We start from the raw sequence: 18,959 nt of genomic DNA, 5'->3' as shown, positions 1-18,959 counted from the left end.
TCATTACAATTAATACTAGCTCTCCATTCTTGTAAATATTCATCTATTAATCTCTGTTTAAAGACGACAATAAAACAAGTTTAAGTTGTTGTGTTTGGTAAGACTCTTGAGGATTTAAATTTCACATTAACTCATAAGAAATGCCAAACACATGTTTGATAATATTTTGATAATAATGTATCTAAAGCATGTTTGATGTTTTAAAAACCAAAGCAAGTAACGCTGAGTACCAAACATGCAATAATGTGCGATGTAAACAAAGCAGTATTTTGATTTCCATACACAATTCTTTTTCACTGTAATAATACCCATTGCCAGTAGAGTTTAAGGGGCAATTAAATAATATTTCGGGATCTGTTACAAGATACCGTATCAGTTGCAGTGTAAAGGGTAAGGAAAATTAACTCTTCAAACTCAACTTCCCGTATATCTGAAAACGTTGCGTCCCTTTCTACGTTTAGATATGCTATTCTTTTCTGTAAGGTGTTGACTACTATGTTTTGAAGACAATATTTTATCATTTGTTTCTGTGACATATGTACACAAATAAAAAGATAATAATTATTTTAATAATAATAATAATAATAATGATAATAATTATAATTATAATAATGATGATGATGATGACGATGATGATAATAATAATAATAATAATAATAATAATAATAATAATAATAATAATAATAATGATGACGATGATGATTTTATTTTGATATTGTGATCATAATAGTTATTATCATGACTATTATCACTATTATCATTATCTGTTAAAGTGTGACTATAAACAGTCATTTAACTATATTATAGACTCTCTGAAGAGAGTTTTCATAATTTATACAAAACCAATTTCGCCCCGTATTAATTTTCGATTAAACTAGGCAATTAGAAATAAGTTCTGCTTGTTTTGATTTATAAATATATTTATATGTCAATAATTTGACCTCCGCGTACTTTTAGCACTTCGTGATACTAACTATAAAATTTAATTTCAGTTTATGTTGTCGACACGGTGTTTGGGTAAATAACACTTACGTTGTAACCGATCAATTAAACACACAATGGTTTATTCTTGTTTATTCCTTTGGAAGTGGAAAATCTAATTTCCGCCAATTATTCTGTTTTCGTGTTTTATAACAACAAGGGAATTGATTCAACAACTACATTTCTTGTAGCGTTTACCTACTGATTGATACCTCTTTTCTGTAACCGGACGTTTTGTAGTTTGAAAATAGTATACTAAAACGTATAGTAAGAAAGAAGTACGTAGAAAAAAAACATAGTACTTTTTATATAAAATTATTATTAAGAGTGTCATCATAGCTTATTGCAACGTAAGCAATACAGTACAGTACAGTACAGCACAGCACAGCACTGCACCGCACCGCACCGCACCGCACATCACTACACCGCACCACACCACACTACACTAGTGACTACACCACAACGCATCACACTTCACTACACCACACCACACCACACTACACTAGCGACTACACCACAACGCACCGCACTTCACTACACCACACCACACCACACTACACTAGTGACTACATCACAACGCACCGCACTTCACTACACCGCACCACACCACACTACAATAGTGACTACACCACACCACACCACACCGCACCGCACTACACTATTTCTTTATTTAGTCAATGTTACAAGTTATGTAACAACGGGCATTAATAAACATGTGTGGGTATGTAACACCGCACTTTGGGGTCCAACGCACTTTGGGCTCCGACCCCAAAGTGCGTTAAACTTCGCATCGCACTTTGGGGTCCAACGCACTTTGGAGTCAAAATCGAGAAATCGACCCCAAAGTGCGTTAATTTGCTACATATCAACGCACTTTGGGTTCCAGAGGTATAAAGGTGTCATCTATGTTCTGCTTAATTACTGAGTACTGACATATTTTCGTTCTGCGACATTGAAATAGTTGAGGTGGAGTTCAAGATGGCGGTCGATACTTTGTTTGCTGCTTAAGTGATAAAAGTTTCATTAATTTAACCGCTTGAAATATCTAAAAATTGTGTTCATAAAACAAAGTTACGGAAGAGCAATAGTACCGAAGAGCATTAGTGCCAGGTGTATGTTTTTATTAACTCGAAATTTCGAGTTACTAACTCGAAATTTCGACTTACTTATCTCGAAATTTCGACTTACTAACTCGAAATTTCGACTTAGTAACTCGAAATTTCGAGTTACTTATCTCGAAATTTCGAGTTACTAACCCGAAATTTCGACTTACTATCTCGAAATTTCGAGTTACCAACTCGAAATTTCGACTTACTAACTCGAAATTTCGACTTAGTAACTCGAAATTTCGACTTATTTACATTACAAGAATGGCCAAAGTTATTAGTTAGATGGTATAAGATATAGTAGGGAGTGCCGTTGAACGATGGAGATGGAGGAACGGGTGCCTGGACAAAAACTATTGAAATGAAACTTAAACTTAGTAATGGCATGTACACACCCGACCTAAAAAACAAGGCTTCCTTTTAATTTGTACGTTCAGGCGTTATTCACACATTTGTATTGTATCCCATCTGTTTCGAACATATCTTTTCGGCTAATCATATTCTTCTCATCCCTGTGAATAAAACGACCCTATACTTCACGTGTGGGACATCTGAGGAAAGTATCGCGGCGTGGCCAAAATAGGGCGTGCTGAGGCCTTTGTCAAAATTGTTGGACTGACTATATTTCTTGTAAAATCGGATGCTTTTATATTATTCCAATCATATATATAACAACAAGTTCCACTTTTATCAACACAATATGAAAAAGATGGTTCAGGTAATTGGCCAATGTGCATTTTTTGGATATTATAGAAGAACATCAAAATAAAAAAAAGCTTTTAAGAAAAACAAATAAAAGCATAATGGGCCTTTAAAACGTTATTTTTAAACCTCGGGGGGTCGATACCCCACAATCCCCTCTAGATCCCCAGTGGAATTTTACAATTTGCGACTACCTAAATAGTTTAATATGATCTACACCTAGTCAAGTTTCTAATATGTCACATTTAGCTAAATAAATGGCTCCTTCAACATACAATCAGGTACATTTTTTAACTGAAATGTCTTACTAACATTTCCCAGAATTTATACCTTTGTCTTTGCTAAGACTATCATATTTCTATAAAATGTGTAAATAAAAAAAACCGGGAAAATGATGCAATTAGCTAAAAAAAACAATGCAGTTAATGAAAGGTGTACATTCTTTTAAAACAAATGGAAAATTTGAGAAAAATATATTTTGAGCTTAATAATTGATACAAATTCTTTATTTGGTGAAAGTTTTTCCCCATTTAAATTCCCAATTATTTTACTAAAATTCAGAGCACATGTTTTGCGTCTATTTAATACCTTGATTTTTGTTAACCATTGGCTTTGACTACAATGTACAATATATTTAAAACATAATGGAAATTAATGTTTTTGACCCCAAAGTGCGGTCGTTTGTCTGATGTTGCATATGTACCTGTTTAACGCACTTTGGGGTCGAAATTGGACCCCAAAGTGCGTAACACGCTTTAAGTTACACGCAAATTACTAAAAAGAGGTCAAAATATGCAAAAGTACATGTAGTCTAAACGCAGTCACGAAGTAGAAACATATAAAATTATTTGATATATATTGCAAAGTCAGTCATTAATCGCACTTAACATGTAAATTATTTCTAGGATCTTGAATCTTTTTAACTTTTATTTAAACCTTTGTACATTTTTGCCAGGGTCATTTTCTAAATGTAATTGGGCTGAAGGCTAAGGGCAATTTCCTATGACAATGACAATAAAACGATTGAAAACAAACGAATTTCTCAGACTATTTTTGTTTGTTCACATTTATACAGTGATAAAAAAAACTAAGACAAGAATCTAAGTTATACATTTTAAATACGATAAAGATAATATAAAGTAATTAAACATAAAACTTACAATGGAAACAATAATAATTGAGCCGCGCCATGACAAAACCAACATAATGGGTTTGCAACCAGCATGGATCCAGACCAGCCTGCGCATCCGCGCAATCTGATCAGCATCCATGCTGTTCGCTATCAGTTCTCTACTAGTTATAGGGTTTGTAAGCGATCAGCATGGATCCTGATCAAACGAATACTCTTCTGAAGGACTCGTTTATATGAGCAACTGGTCGCAAGTATAACTAAACTTAAGTGCACACACATTTACGTAATGTATTTCATTTTAACACTTAAACTTCTTCTACCTTTGCAGACGAAGTTCATGGTCAACACTGCTTGCTTTTTCATCGGTAAATACTTTTCTTAAAAACGATAAATGGTTTTTAATCCAGAATGATTTTAAGATAAATGGATTTGTATGGATAAAGAGTGTTAAAGATGCGCAAGTCCATTAAAGACGTTTTGTATAGACTCGAGGCGGCTACATTGAAAGATTATTTACTTATCTAGTAATAAAGAAACAGTGCAAAAAGATTATTTTCAACTATTGTATAATGATAGATAAGAAATAGTGTTTAAATAGCCCGTCGCGATTTTTTGTAAAATTTCATAATCTTAAGCCATGATCCGTTTTATAAACGACGCCCTACCTTTGACACTGATAAATACGTTGGGGTTTTTTTTGTTGTTTTTTTTTTGTTAAGTTAAGTTAAGTTTATTCAGTACTGATTACAATTGATTTTTACAGTCACGTTGACCAAGTTAAGCTATTTTTTGTAAAAATAAAGTTCTAGGGAACACCTTGTATATCCTGGAACGTTGGAATTTTTTTTTGTATAACTGTCTTTGCACTTTAAACACATATCAGATGCTACAGTATATAGTCGTAATTCAATTTAAGATTTTATTTTTAATATCGAATTTACGTCTACTTCGTTTAGGATTTATTGTTACCTATGTTTGTCTAAATGAATGTGTAAGTATGTATTGACGATTTTGACATGAAATGTGGTTCTCACGTTGGAAATACGTACAATTTTATTAACGGCAGCACCCCTAACTTAACTACGAAAGACCGGTAGGTCCATTTCAACTTCATGAATTCCCGATATCATCTTCATGAATTCACAATTCTATCTTCGTGAATTCACGTTTTCAATATACGGAATTCACGAATTCACGATTACACCTTCATGAATTCCTCATTTCAACTTCACAAATTCACGACTTCATCTTCAAGAATTCACGATTTCAACTTCACGAATTCACGATTTCAACTTCACGAATTCACGATTTCAATTTCACGAACTAACGATATCCAATTCGTGAAGTTGAAATCATGAATTCGTGGTGTTGAAATCATGAATGCATAAAGATGAACTCGGGAATTCATGAAGATGAAATCGGGAATTCATGAAGTTGAAATGCCCCCACCGGTCTTTCGTACTTAACGCGGCAACACATTCTAAACAGACACAAGTCTATTAAAAATAATTTGTGTAGTTAGACCGGTTGTAAAAGAAGCACGCATGAAAGAAATATTCTTGTAACAAAATATACTGATAGATCTATAACATTGGGACTTTAATTATTATTTCTAACAGATACTCTTTTACCTACATGTCTGCGATGATCATCAAATCACAAAACAAAAATTCAACAGGATATGTTTGAATAAATATAAATATGAAAATACAGCAGTGAGCGGTTTAAATATTTTGATATATTCTGAGCAGTTGAATTGAAATGAAAATGTCACACAAAATTTCTGTCACGGAATTAATATATATGTAAATTCAGCTATATGTGAAAAAATAATATAAAAAGTAGTACTTGCTGATAAATAAAGCAATTTCTTGAAGATAGTTACGTTCTCCGTGTGTTTCAAAAAAGTTTTGATAAAAACTTGAATGGAATTCAAACCAAATTTATCATTTTTTTTTTTTGACTATTCATTTATGAAATGTCGAACTATTCAAACCGCTCAAAATGAACACATATGGACTAATTTTGAGCTTTATAACTACATTATGTTTTATAGATGTGTATACTGAAAACAGAAACAGTGACAACACCAATAACAAACAACAAAAACAACAAAACAACAAAAATATGCTAAGAGAGAGGCTACATGGACAGTTTTAAAATCAAGTTTTAACGAGGACTGAATAGTTAGTTATAAAGACTCATCGTGCGGATTTAAGCCTTGATTGATTTGAAACTGTTTAAAATGTGATGATAAACTCGGTGAATACAGCTCGGAATTTGTATAAACTATACGCACGAATAAAGTTTTATTAGTTTATATGAAGATGTTAATATTAATTATATTTATTTGCGCTTGATTAGGTCTCTTAGGCAAGGTCAATTGAACATTTTAAATCAATTTAATTTGACTATTGGTAGATCCCTAGTTAAGAACATAAACATAAGTACGTGAATAGAGAAATATAAATTTCGAATTTGTTTCAAAAGAAATTTGCTTTTCTGAGTTTATTTTTTTCAACTATACCTCCATGCTTTATGAATATCTTAAGATATTTAGATTTTAGCACCAATTCGGCCAGTTTAACAAAATAAGAAGGAAAGGGAGAAATCGGCTTAACGCGGAATGATATAATATTATATATATATTATTATTAAAGGGATTACTTTAATAATATACCACAGACCTTCAACAGTTTGTATAAATTGTTGTGTAACGTTGTTCAATATAATATTTATAAGGGAGTGGTTTACTAGAAGGAGTTATTAGAAGACTACGAATTTGTCAACACTACAATGCGACAAACATTCACTGAAATATAGGGGAAAAAACTGATTTATAAAAGAAAAAGACATCGAAAGATTAAAGGAGCAAACGTTCTTGGATTTTCAAGACTTTGGATATAGTAATTGTTGAATTAGTGACAATATATGTTTAAATGCATCTTTTTGTGTAGGAAAAGTTGTGAAATAATAAATTGACTAAAAGAGACGAAACAAAAGTTTTAAAATTTATTTTGGAAAAAAAATTGCCTGTCAACCATGGTATTTTCTTCTCGGAAGCTATTTTGTAACGCAGGTTTGCCTGAAATGAGACTCCCTTCGATTTCAGAATCGTCCTCTGGCTCGCAGACATCATCCACTTCTCCAAGGTCATTAAAGACGTCTAGGACACGAGAAGATGAAAATCCTTTTAGAAGAAACTCTCGTCGTATATCGATCTCGTCGTCCACCTCATCTTTATCCAGCTCAAACGACTCATCATCGACATTAAAACCTCCTGCACTCTCTCCAAAACAAAGACGTACATCTTTCGATCAGAGTAGGAGAAGTAATTCAATAGACCTCACCACATCAGAGGAAATTATGAAGAAACTACAGAAGCGTAGGCAAAGTTCTGTTCTTAACATTATGCCCGACGGTAGAAAAGCTTCGTTTGGCTCTATCGGAGCACGTGTTACAACAATTCTTAAAGCCAAAAACGCATTTGCTTTGCTTGCAAAAAAGCGGCACAATGTTAAAGATGACACTGAAGAGCATGATAAAGAATACGAAATTGAGGAACTACCCAAAGAACCGAGATTCGCTTCAACCTTATCTGCTGAAGCTCAGTACGCCATGATGAAAGGATATGAAGATGTTGTTTACAGCAATTTATGCCGACATTATCCGGAATACCGACCTATGCTTCGACGAAACCAAACCCCACATACAGGAATTATTGTGAAGTCAATGAGACAAAAGTTCGGCGATAAATATGTGTTTGACGCAACGAAAACAAGCGAAGGTATTGTTAAAGTTAATGGTAGCGTGGACAGCAAAGCTGTTGATTCTGTAGATTCAAGAGACACTGATGGACCTGTGTCTGCATCCACACCAAAGTCAGATGACATTTTGTCTCCTCGACAAACAATGAATACTTCGTCTGATCCCGAATTAAAGGAAAATAACGAATCACAACGCACGACAAAAAAGGTATCGTCATTTCCAAAAGGCGCTAGAAACTCAATGGTTGACGGTATGAAAACGGCCGAGGAAGAAAAAGATACGAAGAAAAAACTTGTTATGACATATAGGTATCAACGTGCAATGGATATCCTCGACAGTTTGCGGGAACATCAAGGGGTGCACGCTTTGTCGCCAAGAAAGAGGGACGATCGGCGCATCGAACCTTTGAAAGACTATAACTCTTGGTCGCATGTTTGGACACGTGAATTCGAGCCAAAACGTTCTATGGAAATCGCCTAGGAAAATGCATAATTAAACATTCTAGAATAGAATGAAAGACATATTAATTGCAATATTAAGAAAAATGCATTTAGTAGATGCAAAGACGAGGTCATCAAAAATGTGTATCTTTATCTATTTTATAAATCATATTATTTATAGCATATTCGTATTGTAAAAAAAAAAAACGTCTTCACTTTCTGCTTTGATTTAAACATCTACATTTTAATAATGAATAACTTTGTGATCACACGTTATTCAACTCCAGTGTAATGTTTAAAGTATTGGATCGTTATTTATGTAGTATACGCATGACCATGTAATATTACCTTATAGTTTGTATATGTTTCAAATTTATTAAATATTTATTCTATGTTTGCTGTGTAACATTAACATTGCTATTGTACATCATTATATTTAAACATATGTATATACATTATTTATATCACATTAAATACTTCTGCAAACAATGCCTGCATTAGCACTTTATTTCATTTGCGTACAAAATTTAATAGTAATTCTGCTCTTGGTGTATGGCTGTTGTAGGTGAAATTAGCATCGATGTTTTTAATGCGTTTATTTAATGCCCATACGGGCGACCGTACACTCAAGTCGGGCCATCCTAGAGCGTCCTGTCGAGATTTTTTCGTCGATTTATTTCCAGCTTTTATTGGTGGAGGAAGACCCCAGGTTCCCCTTGCGGGCATTATTTCAGGCACGAGCGGACACCTGGGTAGAACCACCGACCTTCCGTAAGCCAGCTGGATCGCTTCCTCACATGAAAGATTTCGACCCGAGTGAGGATCGAACCTACAGCGGTGAGGGACCTGTGATCTCAAGTCAGCGACCCTAACCACTCGGCCACGTAGGCCCCTAATTAGCATCGAAACACGAGGATATCTGATTCAAACAAGGGTCGTAGCCACCGTGTTTAAATCAGATTGCCAAGTGTTTAGATGTTCTTTCTCTTTTGTATCATATACAAAAATAAAAACACGTTCCCTGTTGTCACAATATGAAACCCTAGAAAAAAAGTAAGCAATGCACGAGGATCTGAATATGACTTTTCGTCCCTTCGTCCGTTATCTTTTTCCCCTTCGTCATAATAAGTAAACCCCAGATTAAGAAATAACCAATCAACTGACAGGCTCTATTTCTATCCCCGAAAGACAGCGGGGTAGCTCGTGACTAAACATATGTGGGTATACGATTTGACTTAATAAAAAGGTCTCCAAACTATGATACAAAGCTGTATTGTTTCATATTTTGGAGACCTTTCTATTGAAAATAGAACATGAAAGTGGATTGGCTGATTTTTTCTGGGGTTTACTGATTATGACGAATTTTAAGGTATTTTTTTATTCAGGGAGACAGTTCTATCGTGAAAGAGGTAGTCAAGTCGCCATGGAGATAGCTCTTAGTTAAATTTATATACTGTATATACACGTCTTTCAGGATTGTTACTTGTTCCATTCTCTGTGAAGGTTATGAATCGAGAAAACACTTTATCTTTGATTTCCTTCTCTAAACTCGCACAAGCTAGAGATTAGAGATTTGGTATGAAACATTGTCTAGTTGGCCGCTAGGAGTTATTCAAAATATAACCTGGGTTCAAAATTGAATCAGCAATCGGTGACTTTCATAGCAAGAAGTTACTAATCTTGACAATAACTTATTTCCATACTATCCACTGACTTCCATTGGAACCATTGACTATCCATAGCAACGTGTGAGTTCAATAGCAACCATCGGATTTCAAAAGCAAATAGTAACAACCATAGAAAACATTGACCTCCCTTAGCAATATGTGCTAAAAGACACATTAACCCTCAGAAATCCATATTTTTAGAAATGTCAAACATGTGTTTTATAATATTTTGATATTTGATTTAGAGCATATAAAATTTTGCGCTGAATATGTATATTTGAGCCGCGTCACGACAAAACCAACATAATGGGTTTGCGACCAGCATGGATCCAGACCAGCCTGCGCAGTCTGATCAGGGTCCATGCTGTTCGCTGTCAGTTTCTCTACTTGTAATAGAGTTGGTAAGCGAACAGCATAGATCCTGATCAGACTGCGCGGATGCGCAGGCTGGTCTGGATCCATGCTGGTCGCAAACGCATTATGTTGGTTTCGTCGTGACGCGGCTCAGCCTCATATGTATAATAAAGGTAACGAATGGTAAACAATGTAGTAATTTGAATTGCATACAAAGTACTCATTCACTATGATTATACTCATTTCCAACCGAGTAAAAGGAGTGAAAAATAGTTCATCTATGTGGAAAAGGAATAATATTTTTAAAAACGGTAACTTGATACTAAAAAGAGCTTTTGAGGAATAAAAATGATAGAATTTCTGAGGCCTAATGGGGTATAAAGCAACAATTGACTTTCTATAGCAACCAGTGGCTTTTTGTCTTAAGCAACAATTGACTTTCATAGCAACCGATGCCTCTGATTTTCCATTGCAACAAGAGACTTTGTTGACATTGCTGTACACTATTTCTTTGTTGTTTTTTTTTTACAATTTTTTGTCCCACCTCCGAAAATTAAATTATACACATGTATATATTATGCAAATGCGACGATATCAACAAGCAAGATCATGAATGATGTTCACTTACTGCATACCTTAAAAAATAAAACCAATGAAAATTCATCGTTTTATCACGTGATGTTGGAATAGAAATCAATATTGGATCAAATCTTATCAATTAAACCTTGTTTCCATTTACAGATCCAAAAATTACATATCAAAAGTAATTCGATTCAATTCAATTCAAATAGTTTATTTTCGTCTCATAACATTTATATCAAATACATTACTCTGAAGTGCATATAGTACCCTATATTGCCCGCAATCGTCCATTGTACTCAACAATGTAAAATGATAACTTTAAATTCACGGTTATCATATTATAGACTATATCATTCGGCACCTTGTGTACCTAAACAGAACAGAGCATAATATTCTATTTGCTTTAAATATAAACAATAATTATAGACATATAAACATGTAAAGTAGCGCGTACAAACAAAATTTAACAATTTAGATTTCACAAATTTTAACTTTGTTTATAGATACATTGTAGTCTAGTTATTAGTTCTAGTGTGCTTGAAGTTAAGTAAAGGAAAATGTCGGCTTTCCCGTCCATGCAGTCGCAACTTTTCGGCCTTATACGTCAGTCTTCGGACACAATAGTACGGATATGGTGTAGAAATACTCCTTCTTTTTACTTTAACAATGCCATACTTGATATTGTTGAGGATTTTAGCTACTTAGGTGTTAAGTTTAATTATAATGGTAAGTTCAATAAAACTACTAAATACCTGTGTGACCAAGCTAGAAAAGCTATGTTTGCTGTACTTAAAAAATCCAGAACTCTTTGTCTTGATATAGATTTACAGTTACAACTTTTTGACTCCATGGTCACTCCTATTTTGTTATATGGTGTAGAAGTGTGGGGTGTAGGTAACATTGATATTGTAAAGCAATTTCAGTTGAAATATCTTAAACTCATAATGAATGTCAAAAAGTCCACTCCAACAAAACCACCACCAATATCATATCATCCACATCACCGCCATTATCAGCAACAAAACCACTACCACTATCATCAACACCATCAATATAGCCACTAAAACCACCACCACTACCACCATCATCAATAATAGCCCTGTGACACGTCATAATATTTTTAGAAGAAAAGGTAATAATTCATGAATGGTTTTGTTATATACATACATAAGTTTTAGGATTTAACCGATACGACGAATACTTTTAAGACTTTATTTATTTATTTACTTATTTATTTATCAATCATTTACTGTGAGTTCAAGAAAATGACAGTTAACATTGCCTTAACAATTAAACATCATAATTATATAACAGTAAATCCGAAAAATATCACATTGACAATAGTATAACGCTAACATTTAGCGCGTCTTAACGCTATGTTTATATAACGCAAATGACGTCACGTCAAAATATATGCACTGTCGTTTAGTGCACATGTTCCCAAACGTCCAATATAAAAATAATATATTTTGTATCCAATACGGGAATATATTGAATGGTCACAAGGTACAAATGCAGATTGTCGATTGGTTAGATTTATTATATATATAATAAATAATATATATATACGTTTTATTATGATTTACATGAATTTTCTAAACATTGTATATTATTGTTAGCCTAAATGAGATAAACGATCAGGTCGTTTGACCTTCATTCAAAATTTTCATATCGAAATAAACGTTCAACGGGTGTAAGGAAATTTTTTTATGTACAGTGCTGTTTAATAGTAAACGGCTTTGAATCTCATTGGTTTGAAATCAAACTTGGTCTTAAACAAGGCTATCCTTTGTCGCCAATTTTATTTGATTAATACATCAATCACTTAGTTATGGCTATGGATGAATCCTTTTATGATATTAACTTCTCTTACTCAAATTTTCAGATTAATACACTTCAGTACGAATTTCATTACTAACTTTGTAAAGAAAAGAACACATGTTGATGTTTGTGGTTAAATCTATTGTTATTCAAATGAAAGGTCAGAACAGGGATCTGTGGATTAAAGAATCTGGTTTAGGAGTAAAATTCGATGACGATAACATTATAATTAATAGCATTTTAGCCTACAATATGCAGACGATAAAAATGTGCTTATTTCTGGAACTGCTAGGCCAGTAATTAACCAATTTTCTTAGACATACGCAGTTCCTGCTGTATGAGTGTTAACGGTGATAAGTCAAATGTACTAGTTCATTTTAGAACAAATAGCTGTGTCTTGACAGATCATGTTTTAGTATCGGTTCAACAGTTGTACATATTTATAAATAGATCTATCTCACTCTCGTTTTAAATGAATTTTAAATTTTGTAGAAATTGCCAAGAATGCAGCACTCTCTGCAAGAAGAGCTTGGTCTCATTATTTCCAAATGTACGTAAAACTTTACACTACCTTTACAAAACTTTATTATCCCCTTGTCTGACCTTTCAATTTACAACCCCAGTATATCATACTGGTAGAGAAGACATACTCGTGTATTAATGATAAATTCATAATAAGTCAATGCGATTAAAAAAAAACAACCCCAAATTCAGCCGTACATGATGAGATGGGCTGGAAGGCCAACGTGGTTCTGTTGCTAGACAACATTGTTAATTGCTTAATATACATGGAATAAAAGACAAACATATTTTAACTACTTGACCTTGAACATTGTATGCAATGATGACCACCACTTAAAATATGATTAAAATGGTTAATGATATTATGCAAAAAAGGTTAATATCTATGTATACCGGCTCAATTTCAATAGATTAGCGTGTCTACGCTTGATTTCTAAATCTTTTCGGACGCAAATAATTTTTAAAAAAAGAGCTTAAAATGATGTCATATGTACCGGATTTTAATATTTAAGTCACGTCTATCTTTTAAAATAGTATTATACTGTATAATATTACAAAGAAAACAAGTACATGTGCTTCAGTTTTAGTGACTCCCCTTGTAGGTGGTTCGCACGGAAGGAACTGAGTGAGAAGTCGGCGAAAGCTGATTAAAACGGATTAGACCGATATAATTTTGTATATAATAAAACGAAACTAGGTTTAAAATTAAAAGAGAACAGTGCATAAAAATAGATATAATCGGAGACCTATATTAATATAATAATATTACATATGCTTGTGTTTTGTGATATATAATATATAAACTAATTACATGTGTATTTATAGTTGAAGCAGATTGAAAATTTTACCACGTACAAAATAATAACTTGTTTTCAAATGTAAATATTCAGAAATTTTATGATGTTAAAATAATGGTATCAGAGAAATGTAAGATGCTTGTTACCTGGATAAAGTAGCGGTAAATGTGAAATTTTTTGTATAAAAGTAGTCAAAAAAATGAAGTATTTGACTTCCATATAAAATACTAATTCACTTTTACTGTACTCATCATTGCCAAAAAGCAACAGATGAAAAAGATGGTTCAGGTAAATGGCCAATGTGTCTTTCTTGGATTATATAGAAAACATCAAAATAAAAAAGATTTTAAGAAAAACAAATAAAAGCATAATAGGCCTTTAAAACGTTATTTTTAACCCTCCGGGTAAGGGGGAGATGAAGTTTTATCCTTGACCAGTTTGCCAAAAAGGTTTAGCCCAGAAGGGGGGATGAAGTTTTATCCTTGACCAGTTTGCCAAAAAGGTTTAGCCCAGAAGGGGGGGGGATGAAGTTTTATCCTTGACCAGTTTGCCAAAAAGGTTTAGCCCAGAAGGGGGGGATGAAGTTTTATCCTTGACCAGTTTGCCAAAAAGGTTTAGCCCAAAAGGGGGGAGATGAAGTTTTATCCTTGACCAGTTTGCCAAAAAGGTTTAGCCCAAAAGGGGGGAGATGAAGTTTTGTCCTTGACCAGTTTGCCAAAAAGGTTTAGCCCAAAAGGGGGGGATGAAGTTTTATCCTTGACCAGTTTGCCAAAAAGGTTTAGCCCAAAAGGGGGGAGATGAAGTTTTATCCTTGACCAGTTTGCCAAAAAGGTTTAGCCCAAAAGGGGGGATGAAGTTTTATCCTTGACCAGTTTGCCAAAAAGGTTTAGCCCAAAAGGGGGGAGATGAAGTTTTATCCTTGACCAGTTTGCCAAAAAGGTTTAGCCCAAAAGGGGGGGGATGAAGTTTTATCCTTGACCAGTTTGCCAAAAAGGTTTAGCCCAAAAGGGGGGAGATGAAGTTTTATCCTTGTGGTACATCATTGCTACTTGATGAAGTTGAAAAACTACGAAGTATCCGACTCCTCAATCTTCTTCAATGTTTCTGTCCGCAATAATTTCTAACTAATAAAGTACTTCACGAAGGAGCCAAACGTTAGAGAAAAGCCCGCCATTTTGACGCAACATTCTATAGTTCAAACTATACATTAATTATTAAATCCGACCTTATAAGTCAACGTTGATTACATTTGTTCCTACAGAGACGGAAAACTGGAGGCCGATTTGAACCGGTAATGGGCACTTGGTTTCGGGATAATACAGTGATGGAAAACTGGACACCTGTTTGAGTCATTGGCACTTGAGTTCGGGATAAAAAAAAACTTTTTGAGAGGTGTGCATAACTCAAATTTGATTCAATGTACGATTTTTTTAGCCTAGATGTCGATTCTATAAACTTTTTTTTTTTCAAGTACAATTAATACTATTCTGTACTTGAATAACGCTGATGTCGATGTTGTTACCTTTTGGTGGCTTTAGGTGGCAACAACACTCGAAAGGTAATATAGAGCCTTTACAGCTTTATTCTCATCTACCTCTACCCCATCATGACATGCATTATTTCAGGCAAGAACGGGCACCTGTGTAGAACCACCAACGTTCTGTAAGATAGCTGGATAGCCAAGGAATAAGTCACTGGTTGGATTCGTACCAACATGCAGATCAAAAATAGTGAGATACATTGAACAATAGAGTTTACATATTCCGGAATAACCTTGACTACTTTTAATGTATATGTATTCATATTAAGCTCGTCTGTATAAAAACAATCGCTATTCTTTGAAATTGGTGACATTGCTTTGCAATACCCCGTGCCATTGTCAATGTATGTCATTATCCAACAGTTCCTTAAAGGGACTTCACTGTGTTTCTTTTACATGATAGAACTGGAATTAATTTTTTGAGATTCATATTCCATTTGATGTAGGTCTAAACCAATAACTTGTGTGCAAAATTTCAAACGTGAATCATTTGTTGACATCATGCACGACAATAACATGCTGCTGCAAAATACAACATGTACCGGAAATAAACCTGTAAGTCTGTCCTTGGAGACCCAAAACTCCACCTGAAATTAGAGGATCACCTTAGGTATATACAAACTAATTAAATACTATGACATTGGTCAATTAATGCAGGCTGTATAAACAGAAGTGTTAAAATAGTTTCTTTCTTTTTTCCATCAGTCACCTTGACCTTGAACCCTGTGATCTTAAACTCAACCTAAAGCTAGAGGACCCCCTAAGGTATGCACTATTTAAGTATGAAAGACATATTATGTCATTGAATGCAGTCTGTATGAACAAAAGTGTAAACATCTATTTTTAGCGTAAGTGACCCTGACCTTAGATCTAGTGACCCAAAACCAACCGAAAAGGTAGAGAACGCTTACTAAATATGAAAACAAAATCCATTTGTACCAGTCAATCTCACTATACCAATGCACCGTCATTTGATATATACAACAACAAAATACGAGCAAAAGTTAACATTTCTTTATTTTCTAACATTAAAAGCATACTTTTAAGCGTATAATAAATGCCTAATAAATAAATACACAATAAAACAACATATTTTACTAAGGCAAATCTTAATCTAATTTCTTACGCTGATTATCTCCCTTGAAATAAATACCAGCTAATTGCAGGAACTAAAACTTTACAATCTTTTCTCACCAATAAAGAACCTAACCAGACTATAAATCTTTAAAGTCAGACCAGTCTGTACAGCCATGCAATTTGGTTAAAGGCCCATTAAGCCTCTATTATTTCTCAAAAACATTCAATTTTTGGTCTCCTGTTACATTTTCATTAAAGGTTCTCATTGACTCATTGGCCATAAAGATGAACCATCTTTTGCTTTTTGGCAAATGCCACAGTTAGATTGATTCAGAATTTTGAATGGAAGCCAAAATACTACTTTGCTTACATTTTAAAAACCTTTGCAACACAACGTTTCACGTCCAACACTACTTTCTTCATGTGATAAACATCTAACCTGGGTCTAAGGTTATATAGAAACTCTCTAAGCGCAAACTCAGATCTCAGGTATTTGATTGGTCAGAAACTGTCGCAAGATCTACACTGACCAATGAAAATCCTGATATTTTAGAAAGTACTCCAGAGAATGGTTTTGTGACCTAAGGCCAATTCTTAATCCAGTATTTAAACATTATCAAACATATACTTTGCTCTTTTTTTTTAAGAAATAAAAATTATTTATTTCTGAGTCTTAATGTGCCTTTAAGTTTTGTTGTGTTGTCTGATACAACTACAAAATTTGAATTTTAATTGTCCAAAATTGATAAACATAAATATCACATGTCTCTTTTGAAATACTGATGAAAATCATTTTTATAAACAAAGACAAAAAAATACAACATAAATTATAAAAAAATAAAAGAAACATAATGAAAAATCATAACAAACAAAAACAACAAATATCTATATAATATCAAACAAAATTGTTAAATAAAGAAAATTTTGATTAATAAATCTTAGTCCCTCTTAAGATGAGAATGCATATGAGCCGCGTCATGACAAAACCAACATAGTGCGACCAGCATGGATCCAGACCAGCCTGCACATCCGCGAACAGCATGGATCCGGATCAGGGATCAGACTGCGCAGATGCGCAGGCTGGTCTGGATCCGTGCTGGTCGCAAACCCATTATGTTGGTTTTGTCATGATGAGAATGCATATGATAACAAAAGATAAATGTTAATGGCAAAGAAAACAGCACTTAGAAAATTATGTGTGTATTTGGTTTATACAGAATTTATTTTAGTTTGTTTGTGTAGACCTTATAAAAAATATTTAAAGCACTTGCAGTATCTACTTAAAAAAATCAATACAATAGAAAATGTGACAATAGATATATGAATTGTAATTTTATCACAAAAATATTAGCTTTTTATCAATATTTATTCACAGTGTAACTACCTTTAAAACAATCGTATTTTGTCTCATTTTAGTAATTATCAATATACATATTACAAATTATAATAACAAAATACAATAATCCCTAGCTCTTTAATTTCCCTAAAGCTAAAATAACATATTGCATGAAAAAAAAAAGAAAAAAAAAGAAGCTCTAATCATATCTCAGGTTATAGAACACATGTATTTTACAAGGAGTAAAGGGATAAATCAACAAGATTAAACAAAGTTTTGTATTCTCTCTAACAGCAGATTCACAATAGACATACTCCAGTATTAAAGAATATTTTGGGTTTTTCCCCAGCTAATCCACCGGTACAAACTTTGACAGTTACATCTTCAAACAAGAACGTGTTTGTTAAACACAAATGCCCGTGGCTCAGATTCTTGTCAGTAGCAATATTTCAAAAAATGTTTACCCATTCACTCAGTTATGGACAGAAAAATTGCCAAAAAATTGTAAACACAAGTTATATAGCTTGACAAAGTCATGGAATTTTGTAATTGTGAAAAATATAAGTTGCCAAGTCATTGCTATGACTTGTGAAGTGATAAATATTCAACTTTATCAAATATATATAAATGTAAGAAATCTATACTTGGCACCCTTGACCTTGACCCACTGACACCAATAGACTATCATGCAAGTTATCTTCCTACCAAATATGAAATACATCTGTCAATAAATAAAGGCTGTATGGGCAAAGTGTAAAAATCTATTTTTAGCACTGGTGACCTTAATTAAACTGACCCCTAACTCTATCCAAAGAAGAATACCATGTAAGTTATCTTCCTAGCAAATATGAAATACATGTCAATAAATAAAGGCTGTATTGGCAAAAGTGTAAAAATCTATTTTTAGCACTGGTGACCTTGACCCAACCGACCCCTTACTCAATCCAAAGGAAGAATACCATGCAAGTTATCTTCCTACCAAATATGAAATACATCTGTCAATAAATAAAAGCTGTATGGGCAAAAGTGTAAAAATCTATTTTTAGCACAAGTGACCTTGACCCACTGATCCCTACCCCAATCAAAAGGATGAATACCATGCAAGTTATCTTCCTACCAAATATAAAATATATC

At 33.6% G+C, this 18,959-nt stretch overlaps 1 protein-coding gene across 1 annotated transcript; it reads left to right on the top strand.

The window, feature by feature from the left end:
* Positions 1 to 6,525: 6,525 nt before the first annotated feature.
* LOC132723377 (uncharacterized) lies at positions 6,526 to 8,612 on the top strand. The gene has a single exon (XM_060708083.1). The coding sequence runs from the start codon at positions 6,964 to 6,966 to the stop codon at positions 8,167 to 8,169; it is 1,206 nt and encodes a 401-aa protein (XP_060564066.1). The 5' UTR covers positions 6,526 to 6,963; the 3' UTR covers positions 8,170 to 8,612.
* Positions 8,613 to 18,959: the final 10,347 nt, after the last annotated feature.

This window comes from Ruditapes philippinarum, unplaced genomic scaffold (assembly GCF_026571515.1).
Source record: "Ruditapes philippinarum isolate M1 unplaced genomic scaffold, ASM2657151v2 ctg2367_1_1_1_1, whole genome shotgun sequence".
Lineage (NCBI taxonomy): Eukaryota > Metazoa > Mollusca > Bivalvia > Venerida > Veneridae > Ruditapes > Ruditapes philippinarum.
This window is presented reverse-complemented; position numbering and strand designations above follow the sequence as displayed.